General features: G+C 47.1%; 1 protein-coding gene across 1 annotated transcript in view; it reads right to left on the bottom strand.

Moving 5' to 3' along the window:
* CABLES2 (Cdk5 and Abl enzyme substrate 2) overlaps positions 1-4,453 on the bottom strand; it is a 68,450-nt gene extending 63,997 nt beyond the window's left edge. The window contains exon 1 of the mRNA XM_053250619.1: positions 3,621-4,453. Coding sequence (XP_053106594.1) covers positions 3,621-4,309 — 689 coding nt within the window. The 5' untranslated portion in view covers positions 4,310-4,453. The remainder of the gene's footprint in view (positions 1-3,620) is intronic.
* Positions 4,454-21,189: the final 16,736 nt, after the last annotated feature.

Genomic DNA, 21,189 nt, shown 5'->3' with positions numbered 1-21,189 from the left:
AAAGAGCTAACTAACAACATTAAGAGAAGAAAATTTGAACATCAGAGGGAGAGGGAGAGGGAGAGGGAGAGGGAGAGCCTGGGAAATGTTGAGCCTTGGACTACAGTCAAAGATGCATTCAACCGACCAGCACAACTAGCCTATGTGAAGGAAACATGAGCATCTCAACTGCTGGGCCTTGGCTACTGCAAGGGTCAGCAACCTTAGCTCTCCAGCTGCCCTTGAACTACAATTCCCATCATCCCCACCCAAAGCGGATAATGGGAATTAATAGTTCAACAGCAGCTGGAGAATCAAGGTTGCCCACTCTGTGCGATCATCTCAGCATCTGGACAGTAGAAGCAGGTTGGAAAGCAGGATTCCCAGATGTTGTTGACTACCACTGCCAAAATCCCCAGCCAAAAGCCATTACAGCTGGGGATGCTGGGAATAGCAATAAGCAACATCTGGGAACCCCTCTTACAAGGAACACTGGTGGGAAGACCTGACAATGACAGGCCTGCAGCACATCCTATAACCCAAGGGCGACACAAGCAAGAGGAGATCTGGTCTTGTGGTAGCAAGTATGACCTGTCCCCTTAGCTAAGCAGGCTCTATCCTGGTTGAATATGAATGGGAGACTAGAAGTGTGAGCACTGTAAGATAGTCCCCTTAGGGGATGAAAAAGAGCAGAAGGTTCCAAGTCCCCTCCCTGGCTTCTCCAAGATAGGGCTGAGAGAGATTCCTGTCTGCAACCTTGGAGAAGCTGCTGCCAGTCTGTGAAGACAATGCTGAGATAGACAGACCAATGGTCTGACTCAGTATATGACAGCTTCCTATGTTCCTAAACATGGGAGGAAGGGAAAGGGGAAAGGGCAGTTGATTCCAGCTTTCATGCTTGTGTTCTACACTTCCTCTGGGAGCTCTGGGCAGCACACATGGAATTCGCTCAATAACCTTGCGAGGCTGAGTGCGAGTGACTTGCCCAAGGTGACGCAGAGAGCAAGGATGTGAACTCAGGCCTACATCTGTCTATACCACCATGCTGGCATGGCATGCCAAAGGGGAACAGTCTACCTCTAAATGCTACAGCAGGGGCTCCCAACCAGTGGTCTTCCAGATGTTGCTGAACTACAACACTCGTCATCCCAAGCCACAATAAACTGTAGCTGGGGATGACGGGAGTTGTAGTTCAGCAGCATCTGGAAGACCAATGGTTGGGAATCACTGTGCTACAGAATACCTGGAGAAACAGACCCATGCACACATTGGCTTATTTAGAAAACGTTAACTCTATTTTTTCTTCACTTTTCTTTTGCTTGTAACAAAATGCAAGTCAAATACCACTGTTATTGAACACTCCACCCGTACACACTCTTCCGTTTATGCTCAATGGGTTTCTTCCTTGAGGGATGCTGCTGACAGCTTCGTTAACTGCTCTGACTGCCTTCGGAGAGGTTCCGGGGGGCAGTGCTGAACAGAGCCAGCTACCTGTTGGTGAAGACAAGATTTTCCCGGGGCCTAGTCAGCACATGGAGAAAACCCAAGGTGGGAAATGGGGCCAGAAGAGGACCTCCCAGAGGCAGGGCTGAGGGAGGAAGAGAACCTCCTGAACTACTATCCAAAGGAAGCCTGTTATACCAGGGTCAAGCATAGCATTAATGTAGTCCCACAGAAACACAGGAAGCTCCTTTATACCAAGTCAGACCTTTGATCCATCTAGCTCAGTACTGTACACTGACCGGCAACAGCTCTCCAAGGTTTCAAGCAGAAGTCTCTCTCAGCACTACCTGGAGCATTTCCAGATGGGGATTTTAGCTCGTTTCTCCTCCGGAATGGAGAGTGTGCATTCACATATCGGCCAGATTTACCCTGAAGTCACTGAGATGAGATCTACTGGGGAGCACTCCACACACAATTTGGAACGTAGCCTGAATTATGTCCAGGGTGGGGGGGGGATCCATTTTTTGTGTCTTTTGTGTGTGGCAAATTTGAACTCATGGCAAAGCCTCGCAATAAAGCCTGCTGTCTGAAAATGCTCCTGGAGATGCTAGGGACTGAACCTGGGACCTTCTGCAGATGCTCTACCACTGAGCTCCAGCCCCCTCCCCAAATTAGCCAACAGTTTAGTAGAGTTTAAACCATCTGACCCATCTCTACGTCCAACAGCACATATAATCACTATTCACCAGGGGTTTTCCCAAACATGTGTCCCTGGGTCGTGTTGGACTACAACTCCCATAATTCCCAGCCACAATGGTTTCTGAAGGCCACTGTGGCTGCTGGGGATTATGGGAGTTGTAGTTCAACACAATCCAGAGACCCACATTTGACCCCCTCCCATATACACCATTGCGTGGACACAACACATCTCTCAGTGTGTGCTTTTACAAGCTCTGCTTTCTCTCCCCCCCACACACGACTTTTTAAAACTTTTGAGACGCCAACAGCAAGCTAAATTAAGTTAAGCAGTTGTCCAACCGGAACTGAAAGAGGTATTCCAAGCTAGCTTTCCTTAAGCACCAAAGGACGGAACAGAGTTCTATTGCTTCAGGAATCCTTGCGAGTATCATCAAAACTCAGAAAAGTTAAGCCTTCCGAGACATGTAGAAGTTACTGGGACCATCCCACAATATTTGAAAGATTATAAAGATTGGGGTATTAATTTGGCTTGGCTGTTGGATTTGTCACCTAGCTTCTCCAGGAGGCCCACAAGAAATGAAAGGGGCAACCTTTTCTCCATTGATGAGCAACATGAATAAGTGAAGCTGCCAGTCAGTGAAGTTCACTCCTGACAGCCTCCCTCAAACTATAAATTAACTTCCTGAAATGAAAGGGGTTCCAAGAACAAGCCTCCCCTCCCCTCCACTCCACCCCACCCCAAAAAATCCAAACAACAGCACAGGTTTAGAAGGTAAAAGTCCATATACGATTTGAAAGCTCTGTAGGTGCCTTCTAGCTTTCTCTCCAATTTGGAGGGTTTTAGCAGACAGAGGACCCACAGACATGTTGCTTTAGCTTTCTATCCTTCTGGGACAAAGATTGCCATTATTAGATTAAGGCTGCAGTCCTATGCAATGTACAAAGCAACCCTTGATTCCAAGTCCCACTGGTTAGTGGTGCTTACCAGGCAAACGTGCATGGGATTTTTGCAGACCTTGGCTCTGCAAAGCTGACTCTACTACTGAGGTGGGTTTTAGTTTGTCATCGTGTGTCTTTAGACTGCGGTCTCATGGCAATGTTTAAACGCAACCTGCCTGGCGCTCTGAGAGGACTAGGCGCGTTTCGAAAAACACAAACACACACGCCGAGGCGGAGTCCAAGGAAGTCACGAAGGGGGGCTGAGCTGTGAGTCCAGCAATCAGATAAAATGCACGACTGGGTGTGAAGACTAAGAAGGGAGGGCTGAGTGAGGAGAATTGCACGAGGGGAGTGGAGCACCTCTGAGATAAGAAGCAAGAGCAAAAGAACCGGAAAACCCCTTTGCAAGGGGCAAAAGGTGGCGGGGCAGAAAAGCATCCCCTTCCTTATCTCCTGACCCAACAGTGAAGAGCAACAGCACCTCAACGCCCCTCCCCAGCCCGGGCAACCCCCTTACCCAAGGGGGACCCAGGAGTCCGGGAAGCAGCTCCGGCCCTCACCTTTGCCTTTGGACTTCCAAGGGGAATCCTCCCGCTCCAGCGATGTTCTGGGTGGGGCTAAGCAGCCCCGGCGGGGCGATGCCAGGCTTGTTGGCAGCCCCCACCAGGACCCCTGCCAGGGCGGCCGGGGAGACTGCGGAGGCGGGCACGGGCGTCGCGGGCACCGGGCACAGCGGGCTGCCCAGCAGCAACTGGGGCAGGAGGGCGGCCGCGGCGGCAGCGCCCAGCCCCCGAGCAGGATCCAGCTCGGCGGCGGCAGCAGCAGCGGCAGCAGCAGCCACGGGGGGCAGGAGCAGCCCCGGCGGGGGCCCGTTGAGAGGCATGAGGAGGCGGGGGCCGGCATCGGCGGCGGCATCTTCCTGCAGCTGCGGTTGCTGCTCCGCCGAGGAAGAGGAGGAGGACCGGGGCCGTGGCGGCGGCGGAGGCGGCTGCTGCAATTGCTGCTTGCCCGCGGCCAGGCACGGCGGCCGCCCGTCCAGGGAGATGTTATTGAGGAAGAAGAGGGCGGCCTGCCTCCGCCGCGAATCTCCTCCCCGCTTCCTCGCAGGAGGAGCCTGCTGGTGGGGCGGCTGCTGCAGCGGCGGCGGCGCTCCTTGCTGCTGCTGGGGCTCCGGCGGCGCTTGCTGCTGCTGCTGCTGCTGCTCCTTAGGCGGCCGGTTCGCGGGGGAGCCGCACGCAGCCGCAGCCATTCTCTCAATGAGCCACCGCCGCTCCGAGCAGCGGCAGGGCTGCCCTTGGCCGCCCGCCCCCGAGTTCGGCCGGGTGGAGCTGCCTATCCCCCGTCGCCGCCGCTCTGTCCAGCTAGAGGCCGCTCGGGCAGCCGCTGGTTAGCGATTGGGCGCGTTGCGCCGGTATGCAAATACGGAGCGCCCGGCGGCGGCCGGCATTGGCGCACACCCGCTCCTATTGTCTATGCCAGCCTCTGGGTTCCTCCCCTCCGTCCGCAGCGAGTGGGGCCTTTTCCTTTCTTTCGAAAATTTTAACCCGGTCCTAAAGACCGCGGGTTCTTGCTCCGGGAGCACAAAGGAAGCCCGAGTTTCTCGTAGGAAATAGGAGGCTGATCCTCCTCAACGCTTGCCGTCGTGGAGACTCTTTAAAAAACAAAAGCAAGCCACCAAACAACAACAACAACAACAACAGGAATTGACCTCTTAAAAAGAGAGGTGGTCCCAGAGCTCAAACTCATTGCTGGCTTGGGACATTTTTAAACATTTTCATTTTATTTATTATTCAGTTTCAATACTGCCTTTCCTAAAAACATCCCAGGGCGGTTTGCAAAAATTAAAATACAATAATGCTCCATAAAAATCACATGAAAACATTACAATCAGTTAAAACAATAAAATTGTATAACACCCAAAGACAACAACGAAAGAAGGGTCCTATTCTGGATCAGAATGAGGGTGCAGGGCAGCTCCAGTGGGGGCATGGGTGGGCAAGCGTCCCCCCCAGATAAGTAATCTGCCTCCTTGCCTGCTCCATTTTTGAACTCAAAAGGATTTATTTCAGTGAAAATATGTTCAGCACGAGAATGTTAATGTGAAATACACTATTATTTCTGTTTCAAAAACCTTATCTATGGGACACAACATGACCACCCAGAAATGCACTTTCCCCCTTCAGACTTTGAAATGACTTTCTGGCTCTGAAATGCACTTTTCCCCTCCCTGATTTTTTTTCCTGGTGCTGCCATGGGCAAGGATGCATATAATCCAATATCCTGTTTTTCCAAGTGGCCAAACAGATGCTTTGGGAAGTGGCTAGTGGCCATCACCATGTCTTGTGGCAGTGAGTTTCACAAGTTATTTGCGGCTGGATAAAGAAGTGCTTCCTGTTGTCTGTCCTGAATTTCATTAGGGGTGTGCACGGAACTGTCTGTCCTGGTTCAGTGTGAGGCCGGACCAGCCTTGAATGGAACTGGGCCCGTTCAGTCCTGCCCCCAGCGAACACCCCCGCCCCGGTCCGGTCCCGGACCAGTCTGCAAACTTTTTTTTAAAAAAATTAAAATTAAAAGTAAGTACCTGTAGCCTCTTTGGGGGGCTTGTTGTAGCCACAGGTAGGTGTGTGTGTGTGTGTGTGTGTGTGTGTGCGTGCATGTCCACGAGGGTTCCCTCTCCCCCCCCACACGGCCTCCCTCATCACCGCCACGGCTCGGGTCAATGTAGTCTTTTTGGCCCTTCGGGCCTCCGTAAAGGTGAGCGGCCACCATTTAAATTTTAAAAAAAATGTTTGTGGACCTGTCAGACTGGACTGGCAGTTTGGTTCCAGTCCAGACGGAAATGGTGTGTGTGTGTGTTTCAGCTCGATCACGAACCCACAAACCCCTGGACTGAACCATCGGACCGCCGACTGCCAGACCAGTTCCGCACATCCCTAAATTTCATGCCAATTAGTTTCATAGGAACACAGGAAGCAGCTTTATACTGAGCCAGACCACTGGGCCATCTAGCTCAGTATTGTCTACACTGAAGGCCAGTGCAGCGGCTCTCCAAGGTGCCGGGTAACGTTCTTTTGGTCTTTCCCGTTGAGATCTTTCCCGTTGAGATGCCAGGGATTGAACCTGGGACTTTCTGCATGTAAAGGAGATGAGCTGCATGTAAAACATGTAAAGCCCGGAGTTGCGCCCCCATCCATTTCATTGGATGACCCTTCCTCCTGGTTTCTAGTGTGATGGGAGAAGGAGAAGGACTTCCTTCTAGTTCCTTCCTCCCACTATGCACTGTGGCACAGAAGGGGCAAAGTGCATTTCAGGGTGGGTGAGTTGTGACCCACATGTTAGATTTTTGAAACAGAAATGGGGGGAGGAGGGCAACTACTTTTCTGAGGGAGTCCTTGTCCACCCTTGCCCTCCTCCTGCAGCCACCTCCATGCATAATTTTATACACCTATATTATATTCCCTCTTAGTTACTGTCTTTCTAATCCAAAAAGACTCAACTGCTTTAACATTTTCTCACAGGGAAAGCACTCCAGCTTCCTGATCATTTTGGCTGCCATGTTCCTGGACATTTCCCACCTCTGCTATATCCTTATTATTTATTTATTTATTTATTTATTTATTTATTTACACAGTCAGACAGGTGTCATTGACTGGTTTGTTTTATCCAGACATCGAGTCCTTCCCAAGGACCTGGGATGGCTGAATTTTATTGTCAATGTTGTTGCTTTTATAGATATCGTCACAGAATATAGGCTGTTCCCAGTAAAGCTGCTTTTTGTAATTGGCTGATGGTGATTTCTGTGACCCCTATGGTGCCACAGAAATCATCATCATCATCCATCATCATCATTATTATTTTTACATTTATATCCTGCTCTTCCTCCAAGGAGCCCAGAGCGGTGTACTACATACTTGAGTTTCTCTTTCACAACAACCCTGTGAAGTAGGTTAGGCTGAGAGAGAAGTGACTGGCCCAGAGTCACCCAGCTAGTTTCATGGCTGAATGGGGATTTGAACTTGGGTCTCCCTGGTCCTAGTCCAGCACTCTAACCACTATACCACGCTAGATCCTTCTTGAGATGTGCTGATCAGAAACCACATAGTTTGATTTGACAAGGCCTGAGGCCTAATCTAAGATATATGTAGAATAGTTATTCAGTTTGCGGGGGTGGGGGCAGGGACACATGGCACATACTTGGGAGCAATCTTCTCCTCTGAGCAAAGCACAAGATTCAAAACAGTCTCAGAGTCTGAACCTTGGGTTCAGATTAAGCATTGAATATCACACACACACATACACACACACACAAATTCCATATTGAGTAATCCAGAGTCTTACCTGGATATTCTGGATTCCTGAATAGCTTCCATTCTCAGGTTTACATTCATTAATACAAATTAGAATCTCCCCTTCTAATTGAAGGGGGAGCTTCTATTTTCTGGCAAGTTTCCTATAAGTAAGTATGCATAGGAATGAGATGGAAGGGTGTAATTTCACATGAAAGCTGTAATTCTGAGTAACAGACTTGTGGTAGCAAGCATGACTTGTCCCCTTAGCGAAGCAGGGTCTGCCCTGGTTGCATTTGAATGGGAGACTAGAAGTGTGAGCTCTGTAAGATATTCCCCTTCTTAGGGGATGGAGCCGCTCTGGGAAGAGCATCTAGGTTCCAAGTTTCCTCACTGGCTTCTCCAAGATAGGGCTGAGAGAGATTCCTGCCTGCAACCTTGGAGAAGCTGCTGCCAGTCTGTGAAGACAATACTGAGCTAGATAGACCAGTGGTCTGACTCAGTATATGGCAGCTTCCTGTGTTCCTAGGAAGCAAGTCCCATTAATGATTTTTTTGGGGACCACTTAAATTGTATAGGCTTTTGCTGTTCCTCCCAGGTGATATGGCTTAATCTTAATTTGGTGTGTGTCCATCCATCTGTCCCAGAGTGTACTGGAGGATAAGCAATTGTGGATAATCTTCCAAACACTTTCCATGTGAGCGTCAGCAGAGTTCAGTCATAACGCTACTGAGTTTTTAAAACTCCACTGTGTGGCAGCATGAAGTTTCTTGTTTCAGAATTGTCTGGAGTACCACCGGTTGGGAACCCCTAGCCCTTACAGTGTTCCCTGTCACAAGGATTCCCAAATGTTGTTGACTACAGCCCCCAGCCTCCCATAATTTTATGATGGAAGATTATGACAGAAGTGTTGTGTCTAACACTTCAAAAATCTTTCTCGTCAGTCAGAGAACTTTGATCATGGATGATTGTTAAACTCCTATATTTGTGAGATAATTTATAGAACTGGACTTTACGACGGAAGATTATGAGTTATCATCTGGGGGTCCCAGTTACAGGGAAGAGGAAAGGAGAGCTGGTCTTGTGGTAGTAAGCATGACTTGTCCCCTTAGCTAAACAGGGTCTGCCCTGGTTGCATATGAAAGGGAGACTTGATGTGTGAGCACTGTTAGATATTCCCCTCAGGGGATGGAGCCGCTCTGGGAAGAGCAGAAGGTTCCAGGTTCTTTCCCTGGCAGCATCTCCAAGACAGGGCTGAGAGAGATTCCTGCGTGCAACCTTGGAGAAGCCACTGCCTGTCTGGGTAGACAATACGGAGCTAGATAGAGCAATAGTCTGACTCAGTATATGGCAGCTTCCTATGAACCCTACACAACACCCAGTCCTTTCCCAGCTCCAGGACCCTGATATTCTTCCCAGGGGATGGAGCTGTTCTGGGAAGAGCAGAAGGTTCCAAGTTCCCTCCCTGGCTTCTCCAAGATAGGACAAGATTTTTTTATAGGACAAGATTTTTTTTATTGAACCAACAAACTACCAAAGCATACAGTACGTTACCAAACACAATTATATACAAAGTGGTTATTTGTACATCATATATCTACAAAGATTTACATACAAGGATTTGGTAACCTACAGGGGCTGAGAGAGACTCCTCCCTGCAACCTTGGAGAAGCTGCTGCCAGTCTGTGAAGATAATACTGAGCCAGATAGACCAATGGTCTGACTCAGTATATGGCAGCTTCTTATCTTCCTATATTCCTATGAGGTATTGGTGAGCGAGAGACCAGATTTATTTATTTATTTGTTATATTTATATACTGCCCCATCCAGAGGCTCTGCACAGCAAGAAAACCAAACAAACAAAACCAAACACCATTTAAAACAAATGACTTAAAAACGATATAAAAACAAATCTAAAAGTTCAAAACCATTGATAACCAATTTTAAAAAATTAAATAATGTTTTAAAGAACAATTTTAAAACCTTGGAAGGCCAGGCCGAACAAATAGGTTTTTAGGGCTCTCTTGAAGGCCAACAATGAGCCCAGACTATGGATATCTGCCGGGAGTGCATTCCACAGGCCAGGAGCAGCTACAGAGAAGGCCCGGCTCCAAGTCGCCACCAGATGTACCAGTGATAACCAGAGACGGACCACCCCAGATGACCTCAACGTGCAATGAGGATCATACAGAAGAAGGCGTGCTGGAAGGTAACCCGGATCCAAGCTGTTCAGGGCAGTAAAGGTGAAAACCAGCACTTTGTATTTTGCCCAGAAACATATTGGCAGCCAGTGAAACTGCTTGAGGACAGGCATAATATGTTCTCTCTGGGATACTGGAGATTGGCCATCATTTGCCAGGTTAAGAGGTGGCAGCTTTTAGAATGAGGATTGGAGGATGCGGTGTTAAGGAAAAATCCCCCATCCCCCCCCCACAAGGCACTCTTAACCCTGGAAGTCCGGGGTTGAAGTCCAGGGCCTTGACAGCCCCTGGGGCCCCCCAAATCCTCTTTAGTCTATCGGGGTGGTATGGTTGCCTGGCCGAGCATGATGATGATTTTAAGGGGAGGGGGCCCCTCCAAAGGCCTTTAGGGCCAGGCTCCAAAATTACCTAGGTGCACCTCTGTCCGCCGCCCGCCCCTGTTGTGAACTACACCTGGTTTCACATTCTGTATACGCTCAGAGGGAAAGAGGGAAAGTAAAATCATACACAAACTGAATTGGTTCTTGGGGATGGTGACCATGTAGGATCTGGGCGTGCAAACAGAGATAGAGGGAGACACACTCAGAAAGTTCAATGGGCTTTATTATAGAAAGTTGCTCATCAGGATAAAATTCAAACAGGTCACCCAAATTAAAAACATGTTTCCAGTTCAAGGTGTAGTGCAATGTGCCATAGCTAACATACGTGTGTGCAATCAGTAATTACAGCTACCTAACAAAATCCTAATAAAACATTTAGAGAAGCAGAGAAAGAAGAAAGAAGAGAGGGCTTAGGAGTAGGATGGCAGCGATTAGTAGGGCGGAGGGAAGCGGGGAGCAGGCTGAGCTGTGCGTTGAATAGGCATCTCACCAGGTTCACGAAGAAGGCTTCAAAGGACTTGTTTGTTGCTGGAGCTTGGAAACGATGCAGGCTTCAAGCAGTCAGGCAGGCTGGTGGTAAATGCTTAGAGCAAAGCCGAGAGAGAGAGAGAGCACCTTGGCTGCGTAGTCTTGACTTCTCACTCACAGCGGAGATCACTGATGGTTCCTGTCCATGGAAAGAATTCCTGCTCTAGCCCTACGGCTTGAACAGCAAACTCTGGGATCGCTCTTGAGCAAAGATTTGCTGGTGGGCAAAGCTTGCTGATTTGCCATGTCCAGAGACCCCACTTCTTAGCAGCTGGCTCCCATAGACCTGCAGTAGGAGTTCTTTCAAGATAGCAATCTCAGTCCTGCATCACAAAAGGTGTTAATTGCTGTTACCCTCCAGATCCTGTCTTCTAATTACTAATATTAGTTCAGGATATGAGGATCTGGGCTCCATCTCCTGATAGCTGTTGTTTGGGAAGGATATTGTTGTTGTTGTTATTTATTATTATTATTATTATTATTATTATTACATTTATATCCCGCTCTTCCTCCAAGGAGCCCAGAGCGGTGTACTACATACTGGAGTTTCTCTTTCACAACAACCCTGTGAAGTAGGTTAGGCTGAGAGAGAAGTGACTGGCCCAGAGTCACCCAGCTAGTTTTATGGCTGAATGGGGATTTGAACTCAGGTCTCCCTGGTCCTAGTCCAGCACTCTAACCACTACCCATGTTGGATCTCAATTGTTCTGTTGACATTCCCCAAAGCAAATCTGCATCTTTGAGCTTTCAAATAGGCATCCTGTTTTGTCTCCAGATTTTCTGGCACCTGCCCCCCCCCCAAGTGTTAAAAGGTGTTAAGAAGGAAAATTCAAAGCTACAGGTGTGAGAGAGCAATTAAATCATTTTCTTTTGTGTGTGCATCTACCTAGTGTGTAATTATAACATAAGAATGTTTAAAGTAACAGCAAAGCGGGTACATGTTTGAGGCTAATTAATCAATGCATTTGGCTAAGGCAGAAGAATATAGGTGACATCAACATGATAAGCATTCTGTCATAGGAAGTAAGGGATTAGCTTCCAGCTTGTCTCCTAGGAGTTAATCATTTCACTCAGGGTTGAGTGAGGCCTTGCCACAGTGTTTCTCTCAATGGAATTGCTGGCAAAGACACACAGGCCTCAGCACCGTTTACGCTGTTGTGCAGGAGTGCATCTCTGCTTGGGCATAAAGTGTCTGTGTCATTGTCTCTGTGGATTGTATTGATGATGTTGCCTTCTGTCTAGCAAACGTTTATGTTTTGTTAATTAGAAGTTTGTCCTAGTGGGGATCCCGTAAAGCAGGAATTCCAACGTTGGATCCCCAGATGTTATTGGACTTCAACTCCCATAATCCCCTGCCAAAGGCCACTGGGGCAGGGGTTTGTTTGTTTGTTTGTTTATTACATTTATTTATTTATTTATTTATTTATTTATTTATTACATGTATAAACTGCCCCATCCAGAGGCTCCATCCAGAGGATTATGCCCCATCCAGAGAATTGTGGGAGTTGAAGTCTAATAACATCTGGAGACCCAACGCTGAGAACCCCTGCTGTAAAGAGTGGGAAGTGGGCGTGGAGTCAGAGAGGAAAGGGAGGGAAAGGAGAAGGAGAAAAGGGAGTTGTTTTCTGAACAATTTAATCTACATAAGATTACTTTGTGTTGATGAGGGAAGTAGTTATCAAACAGATGGTGTGATTGATTGCATTTTGCACAATGCCACACCGGAGCGCAGCTGTGTTCTGGTGCAATGGTGTTGGTAGTGTTTACAGTGACACAGCAGCATGGGTGGGAGAAACTTCTGCAGGCCAGCCAGCACGCTGAGTCCTGGTATGATTGATCTTTCATTGGTAAATAGTATCTCTTCCTCTGGATTGGAATTGCAGCATGCGGGGAGGGGGGCTTGACCCCTCCCGCTGTTTAGATCAAGATTGGGGATGGGGTTGGGGTGCAGACTGCCTTGCGAAGGAATCTGTCTTTGATACCAGTGGTAGCTTTCCTTTCGAAGGAAACAGCACTCATGGGGGGAATGCGAATCCAGAGGTGGCCCTCTGATGAGACAAGCTCAGTCAGTCAGTTCAATCAGTCAGTTCCACCACCATCACCTCCCTTGAGGGGACCAATCTGACCCTCACAAACTTTGCAGGGAGCCCTTTTCCTCCCACTCCTTACAAAGCTTGCAAGAAGCTCAAGGAGAGAAGAGGAGGCTGAAGGCAACCTCCTTCCCTGCTCCTCATGCTTCTTTCTAAGCTGAAAGTGTGCCGTCAAGCCGATTTCGACTCCTGGTGCCCGCAGAGCCCTGTGGTTTTCTTTGCTAGAATACAGGAGGGGTTTACCATTGCCTCCTCCCGCACAGTATTATTATTATTATTTTTACATTTATATCTTGCTCTTCCTCCAAGGAGCCCAGAGTGGTGTACTACATACTTGAGTTTCTCTTTCACAACAACCCTGTGAAGTAGGTTAAGCTGAGAGAGAAGTGACTGGCCCAGAGTCACCCAGCTAGTTTTATGGCTGAATGGGGATTTGAACTTGGGTCTCCCCAGTCCTAGTCCAGCACTCTAACCACTATACCACACTGGTGCCTTTCAGCATCTTCCTATATCGCTGCTGCCCGGCATAGTACCAGCGGGATTCGAACCATCCACCTTCTGCTTGTTAGTCAAGCATTTCCCTGCTGCACCACTTAAGGTGATCTTCCTAAGCTTGCAAGCATTTATTTATCGATTGGTTTTTGCATTTGTTCCCCACTCTTTCTTCAAGGAGCCCAGAGCGGTGTACATGGCTATGTTTTATCCTCACAACAACCCTAGGTTGGGCTGAGAGATATATGACTGGCCCAGAGTCATCCAGTGAGCTTCATGGACATGGCCAAATGGTTATTTGAACTCAGGTCTTCCCGGTCGTAGTCCAACACTTTAACCACTATGCCATGCTGGTTGTGAAAGCGGGGCTGTCCCCTACCTGCGTTGTGGGGCAAGGCACCATTTTGCATCTCACCTCAGGCACCACAATACCTTGGGTGCTATCCCTGCTAGGGCTGGGACTGTGGTAGGGGCAAAAGGTTAAAGCTCCCTCCGCCACACCATGGTCCCAATCCTGACCCTCTGATGGCTGCTCTTTACCAAGGAAATACCAAGCACTCTTGGACCAAACATGCTGTTAATGTAACATGTCGTTAAGTGAGGCTGCTGTAGATGTTGATCCTGGAAAGAACAGATATGACCCTCTCCGAAGGGAGAGAAGGGTTGCCTTCATCTCCTCCGATATCACAGCCAATATTCTTTGCAAAATATACCAGGCTGTCCTGCTGCCAGTAAGCACAGCAGCCCAGCATGTCTTGATGCCTTGGGAAATGACTCAGAGTTTTATGATGCCATTAAGGGTTTAAGAAAGGCTGTGCTGATTGATTTAAGCACGCAGCAACAGACTGTGGAGGGTGATGTGTCCTCTGAATGAAGCATGCATGCAGCACTTCTATGAATGAATCAAAGACATTTCCCTTCACCACATGCTACAGAAACTGTTGGGTGATTAATCACAGGAGGTGTAGAGCTGATTCCCCCCCCCAAAGTATGGGGGGGGGGAGTGGAAGGATGAAGGCAAAAAGGAAGGCTTGAAAAATGCATCTCCTGATTCAGCACAGAAATCAGTATTCAAAAAAAATAATCCAAGTTGCTTAAGAAATTAAAGGGCATAGACAGCAGGTGAAAAGAATGAGTTGCTAAATGTTTTAGTTTTTTTTCCTGGCAAGACTCTTGAGTCTTTAGCAGCCATATAATCAGCAGAAATTAATCCGGTGGGGCTTTTCCTGACATACAGAAAGGGTTGCCAACTGTCTTTCCTGGTCCTGAACATGTGCATTTAACAACAGCCTGGCAGGCAGAAATTAAGAAGGCGACACTTATTCTATTTCCATGTCAGGAGACATTTCATCAGCAAAGTTTCTGTGTGTCAGATTTCTGTTAAAGGCACAGGAGCATGACCAGTCAAAAAAGTGGCAACCTGAGACTGAGCCATATTCTGATGTTCCACCATCAGGTGACTGAATTGTTGGTACCTAGTGCAGAACCAGGACCATCAGGCCTGTGATTGTTTCCTATAGGCTCAAGGTACCACATAAACACGTGTGTGTGTGTGTGTGTGTGTGTGTGTGTGTGTGTGTGTGTGTGAGAAATCCAGGCAACATTCAAATTAGAGATGTGCAAATTTATTCAAGTCGCATCAATAGAAATGCGAATCAGGCCAATTTGAGTGATTTGAATTCAAACAGAATTGCCCTTAGAATAAAGGTCTTGATTCGAGTTTGAATCAAATCAACCCTTATTCTAGTTTGAATCAATTTGAATGATTTGAGCGGTATTCTGGCGGGCTTCCCCACCCCCCCACCCCGCTTGCTGATTGTTTTTCTGATTGGCTTGAGATCTCCTTGCTTCTTGGTCAGCTTCTTATCATACAAATCAAGTGTTGTCATGGGCAACTGTGACCCCACTGGCTGGTGGGAAGGAGGATAAAGTGGAGAGAGAGATGTTTTTCTCCTCCTCTTGCAACCCTAGGACCAGGGATCATCCCAATAAACTGCAGGAGATTTAGGACAAAGGAAGTACTTTCCCACACACAGTGCATAATTAAGCTGTGAAATTAGCTGCCACAAGATGTGGCGATGACAATTGGCTTTGATGACTTTCCAAGGGGACTAGGCAAATTCATGGAGAACAACTTTATAAATGGCTGCCCCAGTCATGGGGATCCTGGGAGGTTCAGAGGCTTATTCAGTATGCCTCTGAATACTGTAGCAGGGGAGCAACGGCAGGAGAGGGAGCATAACAGTTTGTGGCAGCGTATGATCTCTGGAATTCAGCTCTTCACACTAGTATATCCTGGTTATATATCCTGGAGATGGCTATAGGCCACCTCCAGCCTGAGAGACAAGTTGCTTCTCAATACCAGTTGCAGGGGAGCAATAGCAGGAGAGAGGGCTCTTGCCTGCGGGCTTCTCAGAGGCATCTGGTGGGTCACTGTGGGAAACAGGCTGTTGGACTAGATAGGTCTTGGGCCTGATCCAGATGGGCCGTTCTTATATTTTTGAGGTAGCAGTGGCACCTTCAGGTCTGAGGGGCCCTCACCAATGTGCCTTTCTAGGGCCTCCTCCTAGGTGAGTGTCCCCACAGGATGACCTGGAGGTGGCTTCCATTTGCAGAAAGGGTGGAGAGGAGGAGGAGAAGGTTGCTGCCTCCTCTCCTCTCAACAATTTTCCTGATTAAAACTGCTCCCTGAAGTTGACATTTTCCCCTCCAGAAGCATTCCTAGGTGGGTTTTTTAGCTCGCATCTTCACCAGAATCGAGGGTCATGTATCAGCCAGATTTACCCCGAAGTCTGTGCGACATATCAGAGGGCACTCCATACACGATTCGGGTTCCCCCCTCCGTATTGGAACCTAGCCTGATTTGTGTCTGAGGTCTTTTGCGTTGGAGTATCCCTATGCACGCACTCGCAGTAAAGCCTCGCAGTAAACCTGCAGTAAAGCCTGCTGTCTGTGAAAGCTCCAGGAGAGAGGATTGGATTATTCGCCTCTGGGTAAGCTGGACTCTCAGGAGATGCAGAGGAAGTCCTAGAGCTAAAGCTGGGTGGAAAAGCATGTAGGTTGAGTCCCTGGCATCTCCAGGGTGTTTTGCACACAGGGCATTTTAGCTTGCATCTCCTCCAGAATGGAGGGTGTGCAATCACATTTCGGCCAGATTACACTCAAAGTCCCTGCAAGCTATTGGAGAGCACTTCACACATGAGACGGGTTTTTCATTGTGAATTAGATTGTAAAGGTAAAGTGTGCCATCGAGTTGATGTTGACTCCTGGTGACCACAAAGCCCTGTGGTTGTCTTTGGTAGAATAGAGGAAGGGTTTACCCTTGCCTCCTTCTGCTTAGTATGAGATTGTGCCTTTCAGCATCTTCCTATATTGCTGCTGCCTGATATAGGTATTTCCCATAGCCTGGGAAACATACCAGCGGAGATTTGAACCAGCAACATCCGGCTTGGTAGTCAAGCCATTTCCTGTAGCCCAATTTATATCTAGGGTAAAAAAAAAAAATCCACTTTTTGCATTGGTTTTTTTGGAGCAACTTCAAACTTGCAGTAAACCCATGCTAAAGCTTGCTGTGTGAAAAACACCAGTGTAGGATTAGAAAAGATGGTGGTATATGTCATGTTAAGATTTGTACTGTGCCTTTAAGTGGTTTAGAAGTATAAGCAAGAGAAAGGAAGTCAGCAGATAAAAAGGGCAGCAGAAGGGAGCTTGCTACGTTCTGACTGTGTGTGAGTGAGTGTCTGTGTGTGTGTGTGTGTGTGAGAGAGAGAGATATGCCTTGTGGGGAGAGCTCTTAATAAAAGTATTTTGTGGACCTTTCTATTGTCTTGTCTTGGATACAACAAAGACCCTCACCTGAAACCCAAGAAAGCTGCTGTTGGACAATACTGAACTGGATGGGCCAGTGTTTCAACTTGGCACAAGATAGCCGCCTAGTCCCTAAAACCCTCAGCTAGCTTCAGGTGAGAAGGTTTCCCTGGAGGATTTATACACAGGGCTATCTATCTATCTATCTATCTATCTATCTTGTTCAATCAATCCAATCAATCAATCAATTAATCAATTAAACATATATATGTACCGCCCAAAATGCAAATCTCTGGGCAGTTTACAACAATACAATAAAAACAACAAGAACAACAAAAGGTTAAAACATTACAACAATTTAAAATTTAAAACAATGTTAAAACTATTAAAAACCATCAAACTATTAAAACAGTATCTACAGGTGAAACTCGGAAAATTAGAATATCGTGCAAAAGTCCATTAATTTCAGTAATGCAAATTAAAAGGTGAAACTGATACATGAGACAGACGCATTACATGCAAAGCGAGATAAGTCAAGCCTTAATTTGTTATAATTGTGATGATCATGGTGTACAGCTCATGAAAACCCCCAATCCACAATCCCAGAAAATTAGAATATTACATGGAACCAAGAAGACAAGGATTGAAGAATAGAACAGTATCGGACCTCTGAAAAGTATAAGCATGCATATGTATTCAGTACTTGGTTTGGGCCCCTTTTGCAGCAATTACTGCCTCAATGCGGCGTGGCATGGATGCTATCAGCCTGTGGCACTGATGAGGTATTATGGAAGACCAGGATGCTTCATTAGCAGCCTTCAGCAATTCTGCATTGTTTGGTCTCATGTCTCTCATCCTTCTCTTGGCAATGCCCCATAGATTCTCTATGGGGTCAGGTCAGGCGAGTTTGCTGGCCAGTCAAGCACAGTACACTGTATACTTTTCAGAGGTCCGATATTGTTTTATTCTACAATCCTTGTCTTCTTGGTTCCATGTAATATTCTAATTTTCTGGGATTGTGGATTGGGGGTTTCATGAGCTGTACGCCATGATCATCACAATTATAACAAATTAAGGCTTGACTTATCTCGCTTTGCATGTAATGCGTCTGTCTCATATATCAGTTTCACCTTTTAATTTGCATTACTGAAATTAATGGACTTTTGCACGATATTCTAATTTTCCGAGTTTCACCTGTAATTAAAAGCCTGGGTAAACAAATGAGTCTTGACTGCCTTTTAAAAAGTTGTAAGCGATGGGGCTGATCGGTATAAGCCAATTACAACAGCAATGAATGCACCACGGAGAGACGTTAAAGGCCAAGTTGAGGACAGATCATCCTGGAGAGAATCTATCTATGTGGTCTCTAAGAGTCGACACCGACTGAATGGCACTTAATCAATCAATTAATCAAGAGATGGGGAGGCTCTTATTTCAGCAGGCAGCGTGTTCCAAAGCCTCAGGGCAGCAACAGAGAAAGCCCATCCCTGAGTAGTCACCAGACGAGCCGGTGGCAACTGCAAACAATCCTCTCCTGATTATCTCAATGGGCGGTGTGGTTCATAGCGAAGAAGACGTTCTCATAAAAACCCAGGGCCCAAGCTGTTTAGGGCTTTATAGGTTATAACCAGACCTTGTATTTTGCTCAGAAATTTATTGGCAACTAGTGTAGATCTTTTAAGATAAGAGTTATATGGTCTCTCCAAGATGACCCAGAGACCAACTTGACTGCCACCTTCTGGACCAACTGCAGTTTCTGAACTATATACAAAGGCAGCCCCACATAGAGCAAATTGCAGTACTCAAGTCTGGAGGTGACCAGCAGATGTACTACTGTCTGAGGTCATTTATCTCAAGAAACGGATACAGCTGGCGTATCAGCCGAAGCTGATAAAAGGCACCTCTGGCCACTGCCTCAACCTTATACACCAAGGAGAGTTGTTTCCAGAAGCACCCCCAGACTGCGTACCTGTTCCTTCTGGGGAAGTGTGACCCCATCCAGAACAGGCAGATCAAAATCATCTCCCAAGTTCTGACTCCGCACAATAAGTACCTCCGTCTTATCTGGATTCAGCCTCAGCTTGTTATCCTTCATCCAGCCTATCACTGCCTCCAGGCAGGCATTTGGGGAGGTTATGCCTTCTGTTGATGATGTTGACATGGAGAAATAGTTCTGGGTGTGATCAGCATACTGATAACACCCTGCACCAAACCTTTTGATGATCTCTCCCAGAGGTTTCATGTACATGTTAAACAACATCAGAGACAATACGGAGCCCTGAGGGATACCATACCAAAGTTCAGTTTTTGAAGAACAACAGTCTCCAGGAGACACCATCTGGAATCTGCCCATGAGTGAGGTAGGAATGGAATCACTTCAAAGCAGTGCCTCCCACCCCCAACCCCCTCAGACGCTCCAGAAGGATACTATGGTCAATAGTATTGAAAGCCACCAAGAGGTCCAAAAGGACTAACAGAGTCACACTTCCTCTGTCAATTCCCAATTGGAGATCATCCATCAGGCCGACCAAGACAGTCTCCACCCCATAGCCCACCCGAAATTCAAATGGGTCTAGATAATAATAATAATAATAATTATTATTTAACATATTTTTATACCACCCAAAACTTACATCTCTGGGTGGTTTACAACAAAAAACAAAAAAGTTAAAACTTTACAACAATTTTAAACCTTAAAACAATATTTTAAAACAATGTTAAAACTATTAAAATGGTATTTAATTAAAAGCCTGGGTGAACAAATGAGTCTTTAAAGATTTTTTTAAAAAATTGTCAGAGATGGGGAGGCTCTTATTTCAGCAGGGAGTTCATTCCAAAGCTTTGGGGCAGCAGCTGAGAAGGCCCATCCCCGAGTAGTCACCAGATGAGCCGGTGGCAACTGCAGATGAACCTCTCCTGATGATATCAGTAGGTGGTGGGGTTTATGGCGAAGAAGACGTTCTCTTAAATACCCAGGGCCCAAGCCATTTAGGGTTTTCTAGGTTATAACCAGCACCTTGTATTTTGCCCGGAAACTTATCGGCAGCCAGTGTAGCTCTTTCAATACAGGAGTAATATGGTCTCTCCAAGATGACCTGGAGATCAAGCTGGCTGCCGCATTCTGAACCGGCTGCAGTTTCCGGACTACATACAAAGGCAGCACCACATAGAGCTTACACAGAGTTACCAGCATATGTACCATTGTTCTGAGGTCATTTATCTCAAGAAACAGACGCAGCTGGCATATCAGCCGAAGCTGATAAAAGGCACCTCTGGCCATAATCAGTTTCATCTCAGACTGCCTGGAGTTGGGAGGCCACCACCCTCTCAATTACCTTGCCCAACCACAGAAGGTTGGAGACAGGCTTATAGTTGCTTAACTCTGAGGGATCCAATGCAGGCTTCTTCAAAAGAGATCTAATAATTGCCTCCTTAAGGCAAGGAGGTATCCTGCCCTCCCTCAGAGAAACATTTATGATCTCTACTAGGCCCTCTACAACAGCCTCCCTGCCAGATAGTATAAGCCATGCCAGGCAAGGGTCAAGAATAGAGGTGGTAGGCTACATTGCTCCAAGCAGCTTGCCCACATCTTCACGCGTCACAAACTGGAACTGATCCAGCCCAACCACATAAGATAAGTTGCTGGACACCTCCGATTCGGACACTGCAGTAATTGTGGGGCCTAAATCCAAGTCAGCTCGAATGTGAGAGATTTTATCCACAAAAATTCATTAAACATGTCACAGCAGGTAATAGATGGTTCGGAGTTCTGATTCAAGGGAGGAGGGGCACTTACTAGTCCTCTTACAACCCTGAACAACTCTGCTGGACATGAACTTGCAGACACAATACGGGTTGAAAAAAATATCTTCTTTGCCGCCATATTGCTAGAGCATGGATCTTCAAATGTGCTCTATGTTGTAATCTGTAGGATTTGAGTCGAGTGCACTCCAGTCGTTCAACTTGCTACTACAGCCCCCGTAGTTCTTCTGTATACCAAGGGGCCATTTTTGAAGTTGGTTGGAGAGGATGTTTAGGAGCGATCATGTCTACTGCCCTGGTGAGTTTGCTGTTCCAATTCTCCACCAAGGCATCAACAGGATCACCTACAGAGCCAACACTAAATCCCTCCAAGGCTTCTTGAAACCCTACTGAATCCAATAACCTTCTCGAGTGGACCATTCTAATGGGCTCCCCTGCGAAGGTGGGGTGTGACTGTGAGTCCAACCTTAACCAGATGGTAGTCTGTCCATGACAATGGGGAAATCATAGGAGTCCCCACCCATGGAACACCACCCTGATCAGAGTGAAAGACCAGATCAAACGTGTGGCCATCAATGTGCGT

This window comes from Hemicordylus capensis, chromosome 4 (genome assembly GCF_027244095.1).
Source record: "Hemicordylus capensis ecotype Gifberg chromosome 4, rHemCap1.1.pri, whole genome shotgun sequence".
NCBI lineage: Eukaryota > Metazoa > Chordata > Lepidosauria > Squamata > Cordylidae > Hemicordylus > Hemicordylus capensis.
Note: the sequence above shows the minus strand (reverse complement) of the source record. Positions and strands in the feature narration are given on the sequence as shown.